General features: G+C 54.3%; 1 protein-coding gene across 1 annotated transcript in view; it reads left to right on the top strand.

The window, feature by feature from the left end:
* LOC113815654 (uncharacterized) overlaps window positions 1–17,500 on the top strand; it is a gene marked incomplete in the record, with an annotated part of 71,403 nt that overhangs the window by 50,601 nt on the left and 3,302 nt on the right. The window contains 3 exon segments of the mRNA XM_070138746.1: window positions 357–465; window positions 630–2,210; window positions 13,303–14,501. Coding sequence (XP_069994847.1) covers window positions 357–465; window positions 630–2,210; window positions 13,303–14,501 — 2,889 coding nt within the window.

The raw sequence follows: 17,500 nt of genomic DNA on the forward strand, positions 1-17,500 counted from the left end.
ATTTTTCTTTCTTTCTTTTTCTCTTTCTGTTTCTGTTTCTGTTTCTGTTTCTGTTTTTCTTTTTCTTTCTTTCTTTCTTCTCTTCTCTTCTCTTCTCTTCTCTTCTCTTCTCTTTCTTTCTTCTCTTCTCTTCTCTTCTCTTCTCTTCTTCTTTCTTCTCTTCTCTTCTCTTCTCTTCTCTTCTCTTCTCTTCTTTTCTCTTCTCTTCTCTTCTCTTCTCTTCTCTTCTCTTCTCTCTCTCTTTCTCTCTCTCTTTCTCTCTCATTCGCGCCACGAAGCGATGGAGATCCTCCTTTCATCGCTCGTGTCGCTCCCCTTCTGCCGTCTCCGCTGACGTCCCTCTCTCCCTCCGTCAGCCCTGGCCACGTGGGGGAGGCGCGTCGGGAAGAAGCTCGAGCAGCTGACGCGGACGCCCAGCAAGGAGAAGGTCAGCTCCAACATGTTCTCCAGAAGCAGCTCCACCAGGTAGGTCTCGCCCTGGGGGTCTCGAGGGAAGGGGTGGGGGGGTGGGGGGGGGGCGGGTTGGGGCGTCGGGGATGCGTCGCCCAAAATGCAATATTTTGTTTTTGTTGATTTGCTTCCTTGTTTGTGGCTGTGGTGTCTCAGTGTGATTGTTTTGCTTTCCCCAGGTCGGCGGGGACCGGCGCGTCGCCGCCGTCGTCGGGGGGCGCGTCGTGGGGCGGCAGCTCCGTGCCCGGGACGCCCTCCCCCGAGAGCCGCAGCGTGGAGGCGCGCCAGCTGTACCGCTCGTGCTCGGCGTCGCAGCTGGGCACGTACCTGGCGGGCGACGACCCGACGGCGGGCCTGGACCTGGGCGCGTCGCCGCCCTCCGCCGCGCCCTACGTCCCGACCAAGACGGTGAGCTGCGAAAACATCGCCTCCTTGGGCGGCGCCCGCGCGTCCTTCCCCCACGCCTTCCTGCGCTCGCGCCCGCAGGCCGCCGGCGCGCAGCAGGCGGAGGCCCAGGAGACGCACACGCCCATCACCGAGACGCCCTCGCGGCCGCCCAACAAGCGCCTCACGACCCTGCGCGACTCGGTGTGCGACGAGGACACGCGGGAGCTGATTCGGCAGAAGCTGCGCGCCGTGTCGGAGGAGAACTGCGCCGCGAGCCCCGCCCACCGCAACCTGGGCGGCCTCAAGCTGCGGCTGCACCCGATCCCGACGCCGCTGCAGCCCCGCTCGCGCTCCTTCTCGGCCACGGCCATCATCGAGGCGGACGCCGCCTACGCCGCCGCCGAGCGCCCGCCCACCCGCCAGGGCGCGCGCGTCCACCGCGCCGACAGGTTCCGCGCGCGCAGCGAGGGCCGGGCGGCGGCCGTGTACCTGAGCAGCAACGAGAGCGGCTACGAGTCTGACGGCGCCAGGCAGGAGTCCCCGAAGGCGAGGGCGAAGAAGGCGGAGAGCGACGCGGACTCGGGCGTGAGCACGGAGAGCCACTCGGAGACCAACTCGGACTCGGGCTCGCTCACGGGCGCCGACAGCGCCGGCCTCGACCACTACGCCAAGCTCGACGCCTGCGCCAAGCTGGACGACTACGCCAAGCCCGACAGGTACGCCAAGGCCGAGAACTACGCCAAGCTGGAGGAGTTCGCGCGCGAGCCCTTCTCGCACGCGAGCGCCGACTACGCCGACTGCAGCGTCACGCCCAAGTTCAGCGACGACTACACGGACTACAGCAGAGTGCTGCGCCACAGCAGGCTGGAGCGGCAGAGCAGCGGGCCGACGCCGTCGCCGGGGTCCAAGTACAACCTGACGGACGAGGAGAAGCTGGTGCCGGGGCGGTCGCGCGGCCCGCGGCGCCTCTCCGACCCGCCCGACCTCATGTGTCGCCGCCAGAGGTTCTTGGCGTCGCAGCTGGAGCGGCGGACGTCGCCGCTGAGCCCCCTGCGAGGCGCCCTCAGCGTGTTCCGCGAGGCCTCCGAGGACGGCGAGCGGTGCGCGTGGTGGGACGAGTCGAGCACGCCCCTGCGCGGGCACCTGCGGGCGGCGGCGCTGGCGCACCCCGTGCCCGAGTCCTACTCCACGGCGCCCCTGTCGCTGCCCGTGTCCCTGGCGCGCTCGCCCACGCCGCGCACCTTCCGCCTCATGCGGCTCGTCAAGGACCACACGGGCGAGCTCGGCATCTACATCACCGCCCGCAGGAACGCCCGCGGAGCCACCACCGGATACGTCATCGCGCACATCGAGAAGGGCGGCCTCACCGACAGGTACGTCACCTCGAAAAGATTCATTAGAGTGATAGAGGGCGCGCGGTTTGGAATGACAGTATGTGCACATGCTGCATGCTTACTTACGTATGTATGGGTGTGTGTTTGTACGTGTTTCTGTGTACGTACGTGAGACCTTGGCGCGGGGACGTACAAGGCGAGAAGAGGGAGTGTCGGAAGGTCCCCGGACGACCCGAGAGCTGAGAACCGCCCCGAGATGGCTCGGGCGGCCGGCGCTTCCGTATTAGGCGGTCCGCAGGCCTTGATCTTGGTCTGGCGGCTCCATCCAGGGCGGCGCTTCAGCTGGCCGCCGCGCCGTCGAGACTTCGGTCCGATGCTCACTCTCCTCCCCTCTTCTCCCTGCTCCTCTGCTTCAGGGCTCCTTTCTGCCCCTCTTCCTCCTCCTTTGTTTCCCTTTCCCTCCAAATTTCTCCCCTTTCCCTCCTCCTCTTCTCCTCCAATTCCTTTTCCTTCTTTTCCTCTCTCCCTCTTTTCCTCTTTCCCTCTTTTCCTCTTTCCCTCTTTTCCTCTTTCCCACTTCCAACTCTCCCACTCTCTTCTCTCCCGCCCCCCTCACATCTGTTCTTCACCGTAATTATCGTCATCAATCTCTTCCTCGTGCTTTTCTCACGGCCATTACTTGTACTTTTCTTCCGTTTTCTTCCTTTCTCGTTTGTTTATTTATTGTTTCATCAGCGTTCACTTCCCGTTTTCCTTTTCCTATTTCACGTTTTCCCTCGTCCATTATTTCACGTTTTCTTCCAGTTCTTCCTCTCGTTTTTTTCCCTCTCCCCGCTCCCCCTTCGCCTTCCCCTTCCCCTTCCCCTTCCCCCCCCCCCCTTTGTCATTGAGGGCCGCGATGTGTTCTGGCCCCGCCTTTGCAGCCTCCGCCCATGCTACCGTGAGATGGTAATCTGCGTCCCCCCCCCTTTGGCACCCTCGCCCTCTTGGTCCACGCGGGCGCTGATGGATGCCGTGCTGGTGTTTTTTTTTTTTTTTTATCAAATTTATTTTATTTTTTTATTATTATTTTTATTTTATTTTATTTTATTTTTTTGGGGGGAGGGGTCCTTTTGGATGCTGTTGTATTTGGGTTTTTGCTTTTCTTTCTCTTTTTCCAACCGGTTTATTTTTTCTTTTATTTCTCTATTTCTGTTAGTTTTTTTCTTTTTTTTTTCCTTATTTTTCTTTTTTTTTTGGGGGGGTGGGGCGCAGTGGATGTTTATCTTTTTTCCTAGTTTGTTCTCTCTCTCTCTCTCTCTCTCTCTCTCTCTCTCTCTCTCTCTCTCTCTCTCTCTCTCTCTCTCTCTCTCTCTCTCTCTCTCTCTCTCTCTCTCTCTCTCTCTCGCTTTCTCTCTCCCTCTTTTTAACTTTCCATCCTTTTTTTCTCTTTCGTTATTATGTTTTTAGTGGGCTACTTAACGTCATTTCGATAATTCTTAATCATTTCCTATTACCAAGTAAAAAGAGGGAAAGAGAGGGAAAAGTGTGTGTGTGTGTGTCTGTGTGTGTGTGTGTCTTTTCTCCTTTTTCCCCTTCTTTTCTTTTCTTTTCCTTCTACCTCCTCTTCCTTCCCATCCACCTCCTTCCCTCCCTCCCTCCCTCCTCCTCCACTACCATTTACTTAAACTCCCCTTCCTCCCCTCCAGTTTCCCCCTCCCCTCCCTCCACCCCCTTCCCCCTCCATTCCCCTTTCCCCCTCCATTCCCCCTTTCCCCCTCCCATCCCCCCTTCCCCCTCCCCCTCCACCCCCTTCCCCCTCCACCCCCCCATTTCTATTATAAACGAGAGAGAAAGTTAATTCAAGTTGAGCGCGATTGCACGATTGCAGCCTTGCGTGAGCGTGCGCGCGCGCCCGCCCGCCCGCCTGCGGTAGCGCCACGGTCGACCCTGGCCGTCTCGAGCGCAAGGAGAAAGTGTAGGCCTCAGCGATGGAGGTGTTGCAGAGTTGCAGAGTTGCAAAGAGCGGTGCAACGGGGGCTTTTTTTGGGGCTCTAATGGCATCGGTTATTTAAAAATATAAAGAGGACGGGAGGAGGAGAAGGAGAGGGGGAAATGAGAGGGGTGAGGGAGAGGGAGAGGGAGAGAGGGAACAGAGAGAGTGAAAAGGGATTTTGGTGTCGTTATTATTATTCGGTTGTTTTGCAATATTGGATTTTATTATTTTGTCTCGGAGTATTTTTTTTATTGGTATTTCGTTATTTTGTCGTTTTGTTATGGGTCTTTTTTGGCTTTTATGGGCGTTTTGAGTGTTGATTTTATCGGTATAGTTTGTGGTGTGGGTTTATTTTTTTCTGATATGATTTTTACGTTATTATTATTATTATTATTATTATTATTATTATTATTATTATTATTATTATTCATGATTATTTAATTATCCGCAATCTCCAGCGTTTATTCTTCTCATCCCTCATTCATGTTGTTATATTTAACATGTGCTGATGAATGTTTTTTTTATATTTATTATTATTTTATTTATTTATTTATTTTTTTTGCATACTCCTCTCCTTTAGTTTTGCAATTTTAGTGAAGATAGGTTTGTGGGACTTAGAGAAGGCCGGTGGGGGGGTGGGGGGTTTCTGATCTCCATTAACCGACGTAAGGTATGATAAGCCTCTTGTAGTCCTTGGCAGCTTCTTACAGCCTGCAATAGCTTCCCACAGCTTCTTACAGCCTGCGATAGCCTCTCACAGCCTGCGATAGCCTCTCACAGCCTTTTACAGCCTTTAGTAGCCTGTGAAAGCCTCTCACAGCCTTCCACGGCTTCTAGTAGCTTCACATAGCTTCTTACAACCTCCCACAGCCTCTTACAACCTCCTACAGCCTGCGATAGCCTCTCACAGCCTTTAGTAGCCTTTAGTAGCCTGCGATAGCCTCCCACAGCCTTCCACAGCTTCTAGTTGCCTCACACAGCTTCTTACAACCTCCCACAGCCTCTTAACAACCTGCGACAGCCTCTTACAACCTCCTACAGCCTGCGATAGCCTCTCACAGCTATCTCACAGCCTCTAGTACCCTGTGATAGCCTCCCACAGGCTCCTACAGCCTCCGACAGCTATGCGATGTCTCCGGGCGAAGGAGGTCGCGCGAGTGACGTCATCACTTCCTGAGTGGGTGGTTTCCGCTCGTCAATATTTCGTTTGACTTGATTGATTCCGATTCGGTTTTGCCCTTCGCCTCTTCCTCTCTCGTCTCTCGTCTTCCTCTCTTTCCCTTTTCTTTCATATTCTTCATTCGTCGTCTTGTTGTCTTTCCCCCTCCCTTCATCGTTTTCCCTGTCTTCGCTTCTTCTTCCTTTCATATCCGTTTTCTCTCCTTTCCCCGCTCCTCACTGGCTTACTCCTCTCTCTCTCTCTCTCTCTCTCTCTCTCTCTCTCTCTCTCTCTCTCTCTCTCTCTCTCTCTCTCTCTCTCTCTCTCTCTCTCTCTCTCTCTCTCTCTCTCTCTCTCTATATCCCTCACCCTTTAATTCCCCGTCTCTTCCGCTTCCCTACCCCTCTCCCTTCTTTAATTTACCCTCTTCTCCTCTCTTCACCTTCTCCCTCTTCTCACCTTGCCCCCCTCCTATTCTCTTTATCGCCTTTCCCTTCCCCATTTCTCCTTCTCTCCTTTCTCCCTTCTCTCCTTTCTCCCTTCTCTTCTCTCTCTTCTCTTCTATCTCCCTTCTCTCTCTCCTCTTCTCTCTCCCTTCTCTTCTCTCTCTCCTCTTCTATCTCCCTTCTCTTCTCTCTCTTCTCTTCTCTCTCCTCTCTCCCTTCTCTTCTCTCTCCTCTTCTCTCTTCTCTTCTCTTCTCTATCCTCTTCTCTCTCCCTTCTCTTCTCTCTCCTCTTCTCTCTCCCTTCTCTCTCTTCTCTCCCTTCTCTTCTCTCTCCTCTTCTCTTCCCTCTCCCCTCTCTCTCTCCCTTCTCTCTTCTCTCCTCTCTCTCTCCTCTTCTCTCTCCCTTCTCTTCTCTCTCCCTTCTCTTCTCTCTCTCTTCTCTTCTCTCCCTTCTCTCCCCTTCTCTCTCCCTTCTCCGCCCCGACAAGACCCTCCGAGAGGCGTCCGAGTTACCGGAGGCGACCTTGAGACGCTGGCAATTGGCGCCACAACACGAGAGGGGGAGGGAGGGGGAGGAGGGAAGAGGGGGAGAGAGGAATCGAGGAGGAAGAAGAGGGGGGAAGGGGGAAGGTGGGAGGGTGAGGAAGGGAAAGGGAAAGGGAGGAGGGAGGAGGGAGGAAAAGTGGGAGGGAGGAGAAAGGTGGGAAGGGGGGAAGGAGGGAGGAGGGAGGAAGAAAGGGGGAAGGGAAAAGGGGGGGAGGGAGGGGAAGTACTCAAGGCCTACGCACGCGCACGCACAGCGACCGCGCTGTGATTAGTTTTCGTTGTATATTTGTTCTTTCATGTTTTATTGTTTCCTTATTTCTTTTCCGTTTTCGTTCTGTATTTTGCGCGTTATTATTGCTCTTTCCTACTCTTGTTCACTTTTCATCCCCACTTTTCTTCTAAGGGTTTCTCTCTCATTTCTTATCCATTTTTCCTTTTTTACACCTTTCTTCCCTGTGCCCCTCCCTTTCTCATTCCATCCTTCCTTCCTTTTTTCTTCTTTATCTTTTCCTTTTGTTTACTTTCTTCCTGTCCCTTCCGTCGGGCCTTCCATCCTTTATTACCTCTTTCCCTTACCCCTCTCTTCTCCTCTGCTTTCCTCTTCTCTCTCTTCTCTCTGCTCCCCTCCCTTCCAGCCTCCCTTCCCCTCTCGTTCCCTCCCCTCACCCCTCCCCTTGCCTCCCTTTCCCTCCCTTCCTTCCCTTCCCCCTCTCCCTCTCATCCCTTCCCCTCTCCCCTCTCATCCCTTCCCCTCTCTTCTCCTCTGCTCTCCTCTTCTCTCTTACCTTCCTTTCAGTCTCCCTTCCCCTCTCGTTCCTTCGCCTCTCCTCCTCCCCTCCCTCCCCTCCCTTCCCTTCCCCTCTCCCTCCCCGTCTCTTCCCCTTCTCCGCTCCCTTCTCCCCCTCCCTCCGACCCTTAAGCTGTGGGCTCTTCCCCTCCTCCTCCTCCTCTTCCACCTTCCCTCTCCCCCTCCTCCCTCTCCTCCTCCTCGTCCTCCTCCTCCTCGTCCTCCTCCTCCTCCTCCCCCTCCTCCTCCTCCTCCTCCTCCTCCTCCTCTCCTCCTCCCCTCCCCCTCCTCCTCCTCCTCCTCCTCCTCCTCCCTCTTCCACCTCTCCCTCCCCCTCCTCCTCCCTCCTCCTCCTCCTCCTCTTCCACCTTCCCCTCCTCCTCCTCCCCTATCACTCCTCCTCCTCCTTCTCTTCCTCCTCCTCCTTCCCCTTCCCCTCCTCCTCTTCCTTCCCCTCCTCCTCCTCCTCCTCCTCCTCCTTCTCCTCCTCCTCCTCTTCCACCTTCCTCTCCTCCTCCTCCTCCTCCCTCCTCCTCCTCCACCTTCCCCTCCTCTCCCTCCCTCCTCCTCCCTCCCACCTTCCCCTCCTCCCTCCTCCTCCTCCTCCTCCTCTCCTCCTCCTCCTCTTCCACCTTCCCCCTCCTCCTCCCCCTCCTCCTCCTCCTCTTCCTCCTTCCACTCTTCCTACTCCCCCTTCTCCTTCCACTCCCCTTCCTCCTCCTCCTCCTCCTCCTCCTCCTCTTCCACCTCCTCTTCCTCCTCCTCCTCCTCCTCCTCGTGCTCCTCCTCCTTCCCCGCCCCTTCTGCCACATTCCTCATTGCTCCTGCCCCGCTCTCGTCTACCCTGGGGTTAGGTCGTGCTTGGCTCTAGATGAAGGTCGTCCTTGAGTGTTGCCACTTGCCTGCCTGACACGCATATCTGCCTCCCCCTCTTCCTCCTCACTCCTCCCTTCTTCTCTCCTACTCCCTCCACCTCCTCCCTCCTTCCCTCCTGCTTCTCTCCTCCTCCTGCTCCTCCTCCTCCTCCTTCCCTCCTGCTCCTCCTCCTCTTCCTTCCAACCTGCTCCTCCTCCTCCTCCTCCTCCTTTCCCCTCCTCCTCCCTCCCTCCTCCCTCGTCCCTCCTCCTCCTCCTCCCTCCTCCTCCTTCTTCCCTCCTCCTCCTCCTCCTCCTCCCTCTTCCCTCCTCCTCCTCCTCCTCCCTCCCTCCTCCTCCTCCTCCCTTTCCCCTCGTCCTCCCTGCTCCTCCTCCTCCTCCCTCCCTCCTCTTGCCCTATCTTCTCCTCCTCCTCCCTCCTCCTTTCCCTCCTCCCTCCCTCCCTCGTCCCTCCTGCTCCTCCTCCTCCTCCCTCCTTCTTCCCTCCTCCTCCTCCTCCTCCCTCCTCCCTCCTTCCTCCTTCTTCCCTCCTCCTCCTCCCTCCCTCCCTCCCTCCCTCCCTCCCTCCCTCCCTCCCTCCCCATTTACCCACACCTGCCTAACCCTGATACTTTTGCCTCGAAGGGAATTTCTCTCTTTTTTTTTCTCTCTCTTTTTTTTTTTACTGAAATTTCTCTTTCTACGAACTGGTAATTTGATATTTTTACCTCTTGTTTGTTGTTACTTTTGGATGTTGTTGTTGCCGTTATTATTATTACTGTTATTATTGTTATGATTATTGTTATCGTTATTATAGTCATTATCGTTATTGTTATTATTATTATTATTATTATTATTATTATTATTATTATTATTATTATTATTATCATTATTATTATTATTATTATTATTATTATTATCATTATCATTATTATTATTATCATTATCATCATCATTATCATTACCATTATCATTATTATTATTATTACTACTACTACTACTACTACTACTACTACTACTACTACTATGGTTGGTGTTGATGTCCTTCGATTTTTTTCCCTTATTCTGTTTCGTTGTTGCTTTCCTATTACTGTTCCCACATCTCTCGCGAATGACGATAGTGAACTGCCCTCGTTGCATCGTCGGGAAAGGACCTTCGGAGGCTGCATCTTGCGCTCTGGTCCGAAGGCAGCAAGGGAGAGAGTGAGTGGGGAGAGGGGAGGAGGGGGGAAAGGAGAGAGAGTGGGAGGGGAGGGAGGAGGGGAAAGGAGAGAGTGGGAGGGGGGGGGGAGGGGGGAAAGAAAGAAAGAGATTGGGAAGGGGGAAAGAAGGAGAGAGGAGTGGGAGGAAGAAAGAAGAGATGGGAGGGGGAGAGGGGAGGAGGAAGAAATGAGATGGGAGGGAGGGAGGGAAAGAAAGAAAGAGATTGGGAGGGGGAGGGGAAGGAGAAAGAGATTGGGAGGGGAAAGAAAAGAAAGAGATTGGGAGGAAGGAAAGAGGGAGGAAGGAAGGAAAGTGGGAGGGAAGGAAGAGAGAGTGGGAGGGAAGGAAGGAAAGAAAAGGGGAGGGAAGGAAAGGAGAGTGGTGGGGGAAGAGGGAAGACAGTGGGAGGAAAAGTGTATGACAGTGGGAGGGAAAGAGAGGGAGAGAAGGGAAGGGATGGGTAGGTGTATTTGCGAGGGTCTTATTTTGTTAGTTTGTATTGGCTGTGCAACTGGTGTGTAAGTGATTGGGTGTGGATGGAGGGTGTAGTGGAAAGGGTGTGGCATTCAGGTGAGGGAGACAGGGGGAGGAAGGGGAGAGGAGGAGGGAGGGGGAAGGGAGGAAGGAGGAGAGGAAAGGGAGGGGAGGAAGGATGAGGAGGAGGAGTGAAGGAGGGGAGGGAAGGAGGATGGAAAGGGAAAGGGTAGGGGAGGAAGGGGAGGGATGGGGGAGGGAGGAAAGGGGAGACGAGGAGGGGAGGAAAGGAGAAACGAGGAGGGATTGGGAAGGAGGAAGGGAAGATGAAGGGGGATTGGGAGGAGGAAGGGAGATGAGGATAGTGAGGAAGCAGAGGAGAGAGGAGACGAGGAGAGGGAGGAAGGGGTGAAACGAGATCCGAAGGGCGGCCCGCAAACGGTTCGCAAATGAGATAAATGGCAGCCGTGGAGGGCGACCGGCGATGCCCCCTGACACGTAATTGCGGTCGAAGGGGGTGGGGGCGCCGGAGGGTGGGGAGGGCTGGGAAGGGTGGCTCATGCGGATGCTGTCCCCTCCCTCTCCCTCTCCTCCTCTCACCCCCTCCCCTCCCCCTCCTCCTCCCCTCCTCTCAACCCCCTCCCTCTCCCCTCCTCACCCCCCTCCCTCCTCCCTCTCCCCTCCTCTCACCCTCTTCCCCTCCCTCTCCCCTCCTCTCACCCTCTTCCCCTCCCTCTCCCCTCCTCTCACCCTCTACTCCTCCCTCTCCCCTCCTCTCACCACCCCTCCCCCTCCCTCTCCTCCTCTCACCCCCTCCCCCTCTCCCCTCCTCTCACCCCTCCCCCTCCTCTCCCCTCCTCTCTCACCACCCCTCCCTCTCCCTCCCTCTCACCACCCCCTCCCCTCCCTCTCCCCTCCTCTCAACCCCCTCCTGCACCACCCTCCTCCCCCCTCCCCTCCTCTCCTCTCACCCCCCCTCCCCCACCCGCATCACCGAGGGCGAGAGGTGGGCGACGTCTGCTTCTAAAAGGTTCAAAAGCTCAGGGGTTCAAAGGGGTTTCTTGACCTGGGGTTCAAGTGCGTCTCTAGATGTTTTTTTTTATTTATTCATTTATCTTTATTTTATTTTATTTATTTTATTTTTATTTTTTTTATTTTTTGTCATGTTTTGATACCGTTTTTGTAGAGGGAAATATTACGAATATGAATTATTATTATTTATTCTTAATTTTATTTTTGTTATTTTATTAAAAATATATACATTTTCGGTCTTCTCCTGGAGGTATTAAAAAAAAGAGTTTAAAAATACCGTTTCTCTCCGCTGTTATTTAGAGCAGGAGAGAGTCTCAAAGAGCTTTTCCCTTCTCGTTAAAAAGACAGACCGGACGGAGGTCATTCAGCGGCGGACACGAGCTCGGATTAACCAAAGAACGAGCTTTAGATCTCTCTATTCTTAGCCCGATTTCCACGTCCTAACGAGCAGTTCTGAGGGGGAAACTATTGGCTTGGGGGGGGGGGATGACCTCGTTTGCCGGTGTCCGAGGGTGACCGGGGGTGACCTTGTGGTTGGCGAGTCGGTGGGCGTGTGTTTGGTGTCACTTGTGGGTGTTCTAGGGTGGTTTGGGGGTGGGGGTGGGGGTTGGAGAGTGGGTAATGTGTGTCTTATTCTTTTTCTCCTTTTTATTTTTATTTTCTTTTTCTCGCTTTCTATCTCGCTTTTCTTTCTCGCTTTCTTTCTCACTTATCTTTCTCTCCTTTTCTTTCTCTCTCTCTTTCTCTCTTTCTCGCTTTCTTTATCTCTCTTTATCTCTCTTTCTCTCCCTCTCTCTCCCTCTCTCTCCCTCTCTCTCCCTCTCTCTCTCTCTCTCTCTCTCTCTCTCTCTCTCTCTCTATCTCTCCTTACCTCCGTGACTCAGTGTCTGCTTACCTAGTATCAGTAGAAATGTTCCTTCTTCATTTCTTATCCTTTCCTTTTCTTCTTTCCCCTTTCCCTTCCCCTTGTCCTTTCCCCTTTTTCCTCTCTTCAGTTTGTCTGGCTTCCTCTACCCTCTTCTTTTTTCTTTTCCAATCATATTCTTTCTCCAAAGCCCAATTCTCTCCCTCCCTTTCCTCCCCCTACTACCTCCTCTCCCCCTCTTCTCCCTTTCCTCCTCCCATCCCCTTTTCTCCCCTCTCCTCTCCTTCCCTTCTCCCTTTCCTCCTCCTCCCACTTTCCTCCCCTCCTCCTCCTTCCTCCTTTTCCTCCTTCCTCCCTCTCCTCCCTTCTCCCTTCCTTCCCCCTCTTCTCCCTTCCTTCCCCCCTCTTTCCCTTCCCTCTCCTTCCTCCTCTCTCCTCCCTTCCTCTTCTCTTCCTCCTCCCTCCCTTTCCTCCTCCTCCCCCCTCTTCTCCCTTTCCCCCTCCTCCACTCCTCATCTCCCTCCCCTTCCCCCTCTCTCCCCTCTCTCCCCCCAATTTCCTTGATATAATTATCGCCTCCATTAAACCCCTGATGACCCGTCCAGTCCGTCCAGGCAGCATGTAACGATATAACGGTCTCGGCGCGTAATGTAATTAACACTGGCGGAATTCGGCGCGAGGCTGGCGCTAAATATCCGAGGGGGACTGCAGGGGGGGGTGGGGGTCTGAAGGAAACTGAGGGGTGAGGGGAGGGAGAGAGGCGAGGTGGAAGGAGCTGGGAAGAGGGGGGGTGGTTTGAGGTCTGGAAAGAGGTTGTTGGGGTGGTTTTGAAATTCGGCGCGAGGCTGGCGCTAAGTACATGAGGGACTGCAGGGGGGGGCTGAAGAAACAGGGGTAGGGGGAGGAGGAGGGCAGGTAGAAGGCTGGAAGGGGCGGGGTGGTTTGGGGGAGAAGGGGGTGGGTCTGTAAGGGAAGAGGTTGTTGGGGTGGTTTGGGGGTCTGGAAGAGGTTGTTGGGGGATTTTGGGGGTCTGGAAAGAGGCTTTTGGATAGTAGGGAGGCTATTAGCGGCTGTTGGGGTTGTTTTGAGGGGCTGTAGGGAGGTCTAGGGGGGGGGGGGGTTGTAGAAGGTAGATGAAATAGGGCTGTGGAGGTTTTAGGGGGAACTGTAGACCTCTATATTCACCTGTAGGGGTAGCTATTGGAGTGTGTAGGGGGAATGTAGGTCTCTGTAGACGATAGGAAGACTACAAGGGCCTTTAGGGGGCTATGGGCCGTTCGTTCGCTGCATGTCATTTGTTATTTCCTTAATGACCGTCTTGGGGTTTCCTTAATGAACGTCTTGGGGAGTGATTTCGGCGCCTGGGGATATAGGCCTAGGTGCGGTCGGCTGTTATCGTTGCGTAAGCTACTGCGACAGTCACGAGGCTGGCTTGCTCGGTACATTTTTTTTTCTTTTTAATAAAGAGGAGTGGAAGTGCTTTATATATGTGTGTGTGTGTGTGTGTGTGTGTGCGTGTGCGTGTGTGTGTGTGTATGTGTGTGTGTGTTTCGTATGTTAACCTAGAAGAGTTAGATTGTAAAAGTATGATTATTTTTTTAATGTTTTAATAGTTATGAAGAAGAGTTGGATGCATGGTCCAGCCTTGCAATAAACAGTCTAGTGGTTATGAAGTGATTGGAATGCTGATTAGGACTCATTTCTCTGAACAATCTCCCATTTTCTAAGGGCAGTTGATGCAAAATGATTATACTTCAGCGCAGACTAACCCTCCCCCTCCCCCCCCGCAGAGACGGCCGCTTCCGCGTGGGCGACGAGATCATCAACGTGAACGGGCGGCGGCTGCGCGGCGTGACGCTGGACGAGGCGCGCCACATCCTGCGCTCCACGCCCAAGGAGGTGGACATCGTGATCGCGCGCGACGTGGACGTGCACCTGCACCGCGAGTACAACGGGCAGTGCCACGCCCACGACGAGAAGCCCTCGGAGGCGGAGGCGGCGCGGCGGCTGAGCGAGGCGTGCGGCGAGCTCTACACGGCCGACCGCGCCTTCCGCCAGGAGCTGCTGGACGCCGACGACGTGCTGGGCGTGCGGCGGGAGCACTTCGTCCCCTACTCGGACCGGAGCCTGCCCCGGCGGCGGGGGTCGTACTCCGACTACGACGACTATGGCGACTACAGCACCCTGGCGCCGCTCGAGGCGTACCTCCCCGGCTACGACCCGTCCCGCGCCACCGTGTCCGTGTCCGGCCCGGTGTCCGTGACGGTGCCCCTGACGGACTGCCCGACGTCCCTGCCCGCGACGCTGCCCCCCGCCGCCGCGGAGCAGTCCCCCGCCACGACCTTCGCCTCCTCCGTCCCCGCCGCGTGCATGGGCACTCGCGACGACTACTACGACGTGCACGCGTCCCGGAAGAGCAACCTCCCGCGCTACGTGAACGGCGAGGCGCGGTACTGCTCCTCGCAGGACGTCCGCGACGCGGTGGACGTGCGCTACTCGTCCGCCAGCGACGTCAGACTCTGCGCCGACAAGACCTTCAGCGCCGACATCTACAAGTCCAAGCTGATCCACGTCGAGCCCGAGGACCCGCATGCCGAGACCCGCCAGGCCAGCATGATCCCCAGGCTGTCGACGCCCCACAGGGCGCTGGCGGAGAGCCGATCCAGCCCCGCCACGCCCTCCAGGAAGTCCCCCTTCGGCAGCAGGAAGTATCCCCCCGTCACGCAGCGCTTCGCCAGTCCCCAGGGCTACTCCAAGCTGCCGTCGCCCTCCAAGTCGGAGCCGCGGGGCCTGAGCTCGACCCTCCCGCGGCGCCCCAAGAGCCTGTCCATGTCGGTGCAGACGGTGGTGTTCGAGAAGGGGCGCGGCCGCAAGTCCCTCGGCTTCTCCATCGTCGGGGGGCGCGACTCCCCCAAGGGCAGCATGGGCATCTTCGTCAAGACCATCTTCCCGAACGGCCAGGCGGCGGAGGAGAACAAGCTGAAGAACGGTGAGTGTTGTTGCGTCTCGTTCCGTTTCTCAGGCGCGGCTTCATTGCGGCGCCGCCTCTCTAGTGTAGGAAAACAAACAAAAGCAAAACAAAAGACGAGGACATTGAGGTGGACGTGTGCCCGGCCGACAGGAGGCGATCGCCGGAAGATTAAGGGAAGGGGTCGTGGCGAAGGAAGCGGTCACGGAGCCGCCCTCCATTGTCATCCACCTGAGCACGTCCACCGTCCTGCTCCACCCCTTCTTCCCCCTCCCCCTCTCTCTCTTCTCCTTCCTTCCCTTTTCTCCCTTCTACTTTCTTCCCTCCCACGCTTATCTCCTCCACGTCCTTCCCTGTTTTTCTTCTTTCACCCTTCGCGTTACCTCTTTCCCCTCCCCCTCCTTCCCCTCCCCCTCCTTCTCTGTCTCCCTCCCCTCCTCCTTCCCTCCCCGTTTTCTTACCCCCCCCCCTTCCTCTTCCCCGCCCTCCTTATTCAAGTGTTCATAGATATTGTATAACATTTGACTGTAGAAATAGATTAATAAATACATTTTTTTAAATCTACAATATAAAAAATACAAAATACAAAATACAAAATTCCATGTCCGCCCAAAAGGGGAGGAAAGCTGTTACCGTTATCCATGTATTTACAATAAGGTTATAAAGCGAATTATATTTTTATTACCGGTCATAAATCCTCCCCCACCCCATCTCTAAACCTCCCGCACCCCACCCCTTCCACCTGCCCCACCCCATCTCTAAACCTCGCACCCCTTCCCTGCCCCCACCCCAACCCCCTATATGCCCCCCACTCCCCTCATAGCACCCCCCCTACTCTAAACTCGCTGCTGCTACGATAAAGAGGAAGGAATTACGATGATTATCGGCCATTATCATTCTTATCATTCCATGCAAAAGAAGCTGGCAGAAGGTCAAGACAGTGCTATGATCATCCCATGGTGTCTGCGTGTAAATGTGCATGAGCGGTGTGTTCTTGTTTTCTTTTTCTCCTTCTCCTTCTCCTTCTCCTTCTCCTCCTCCTTCTTGTTCTTGTTCTTCTTCTCCTTCTCCTCCTCCTCCTTCTTCTCCTTCTTCTCCTTCTTCTTCTTCTTCTTCTCCTCCTCCTCCCTCCCTCCTCCTTCTCCTCCCCCTCTTCCTCCTCCTCATTATTATTATTATTATTTTTATTATTATACTGCTTCTTCTTCCATCGGGTGCTCTTGCGATTATTTTATGGTGCGATTTTGCTTTTTCTTCATTTCCATCGCACTTTTTTTATTCATTTTCATCGTGCGATTTTTTTATGCATTTTTTTTTTTTTTTTGGGGGGGGGGGTATTGATAAGGATAATGTATTACTGGATATGCCGAATAAATGAAGTTCTGATACAAATGAGGAGTGATGAATATAAGGTGAGTGATAATGGGTGAATGAAGGGGTTAATAATGAAGAATTAATAGATATGGTGAATGAATGATGGATGAATAAATAGGTGAATAATAAAGAATTAATAGATGAATGAATGGGTAGGGAACAGGGCAGGAGAGCAAAAATTAATGAGGAGATTAATTTTAAGAATAGTAATGACTCAATGGAGATATTAGATGGTCAGTTGAATTAGTGGGGATAGAGGATCGGTCGAAATAGAATAGAAAGGATGAGGATAAGAAAAAAAATCCCCCCCCCCCCTCAAAAAAAAAAAAAAATGATAATGGCAGGAAAAGATATTATTATAAGTAACAACAATCAAATAATTAGATCGACAGAACAACAATAATAAAAAAGATAAACAAGAACGGAATAGATAAAGCTTTTATTCTATTCATTTTCTCTTTCTCCTTTCTCTCTCCTACCTTTCTTCACCCCCTCCTTCCTCTCCCCTCTCCCTCCTCTTCCCTCCTCCCCCTCCCCTCTCCTTCCCCTTCCCTCTCCCTCCCTCTCCCTCCTCTTCCCTCCCCTCTCCCTCCTCTTCCTCTCCTCTCCCTCTCCCCTCCTTCCCCTCCCCTCTCCCTGCTCTTCCCTCCTTCCCCTCTCCTCTCCTCTCCCTCCTCTTCCCTCCTCGCCCTCCCCTCTCCCTGCTCTTCCTTCACCCATTTCATTTCATTATTAAAAAAAAAAAAGATGAAAAATTACAGCGAGAATGAGAAGATAAACACCTGGAGGCGGATATAAGTGTGGCTTGAGATGAGGATGCTTGTTCTTACTCCGTGTGTGCGGGAGGGGAGGCGAGGTGGGGGTGGTGGGGGAGGGGAGGTGGGGGGAGGGGAGGGATGGGGGGAGAGGGGAGAGCGCTTCGGGGGAAGGTTTGAAAGTTAATGGGCTAAGGTTCGGGAGCATCTTGTTTTTTTCTTATTCTTTTTTTCTTTTTCATGTATTGTTTCTTTCTCTCCTTTTTCTCTCTCTTTATTTTTTTTATCTTTCTCTCTTTCTCTCTTTCTCTCTTCTCTTTCTCTCCTTCTGTTATTTTTTCTCCTTTGTCTCTTCTATCGCCCTCTTTCTCTCTAACACTGATCTTCCCTCCCTCCTCCCCTTTCCCCCCCTCTGCCTTCTCCTTTTCCCCTTTCCCTCCCCACCCCCTTCTCCCTGCTCTTTCTGTACCCATTTCACCTCTTCTCCCCCTACCTTGTTATCCCCCTCCCTGAAGCCGTCTCTCCCTCTCTCCCCCTTTCCCCCTCTCTCCTCCTCCCTCTCCCTCTCTCTCTCCCCTCTCTCTCTCTTCACCTCCCCCTCTCTCTCTCTCCCCCCTCTCCACCTCCCCCTCTCCCTCTCCCCCTCTCCCCTCTCCCCCTCTCCACCTCCCCGCCTCCTCTTCTCCCGTCCCCTCTTTCCTCTCTCCTCCTCTCCTTTTCCCCCTTCCCCTCCCCCTGCCCCCTTCTCCCGTCCCCTCTTTCCTCTTCTCCTCCTCCTCTCCTTTTCCCCATCCCTCTGCACCCCCCTTCCCCCTTCCCCTCCTCCCTCCCCCCTCCCCAACCGCTGGCAGGATGCAAGCTAATTGTGAAGATCCTGCTCCAGATGTCAGC

This window comes from Penaeus vannamei, chromosome 24, assembly GCF_042767895.1.
Source record: "Penaeus vannamei isolate JL-2024 chromosome 24, ASM4276789v1, whole genome shotgun sequence".
In the NCBI taxonomy this organism is placed as follows: Eukaryota; Metazoa; Arthropoda; class Malacostraca; order Decapoda; family Penaeidae; genus Penaeus; species Penaeus vannamei.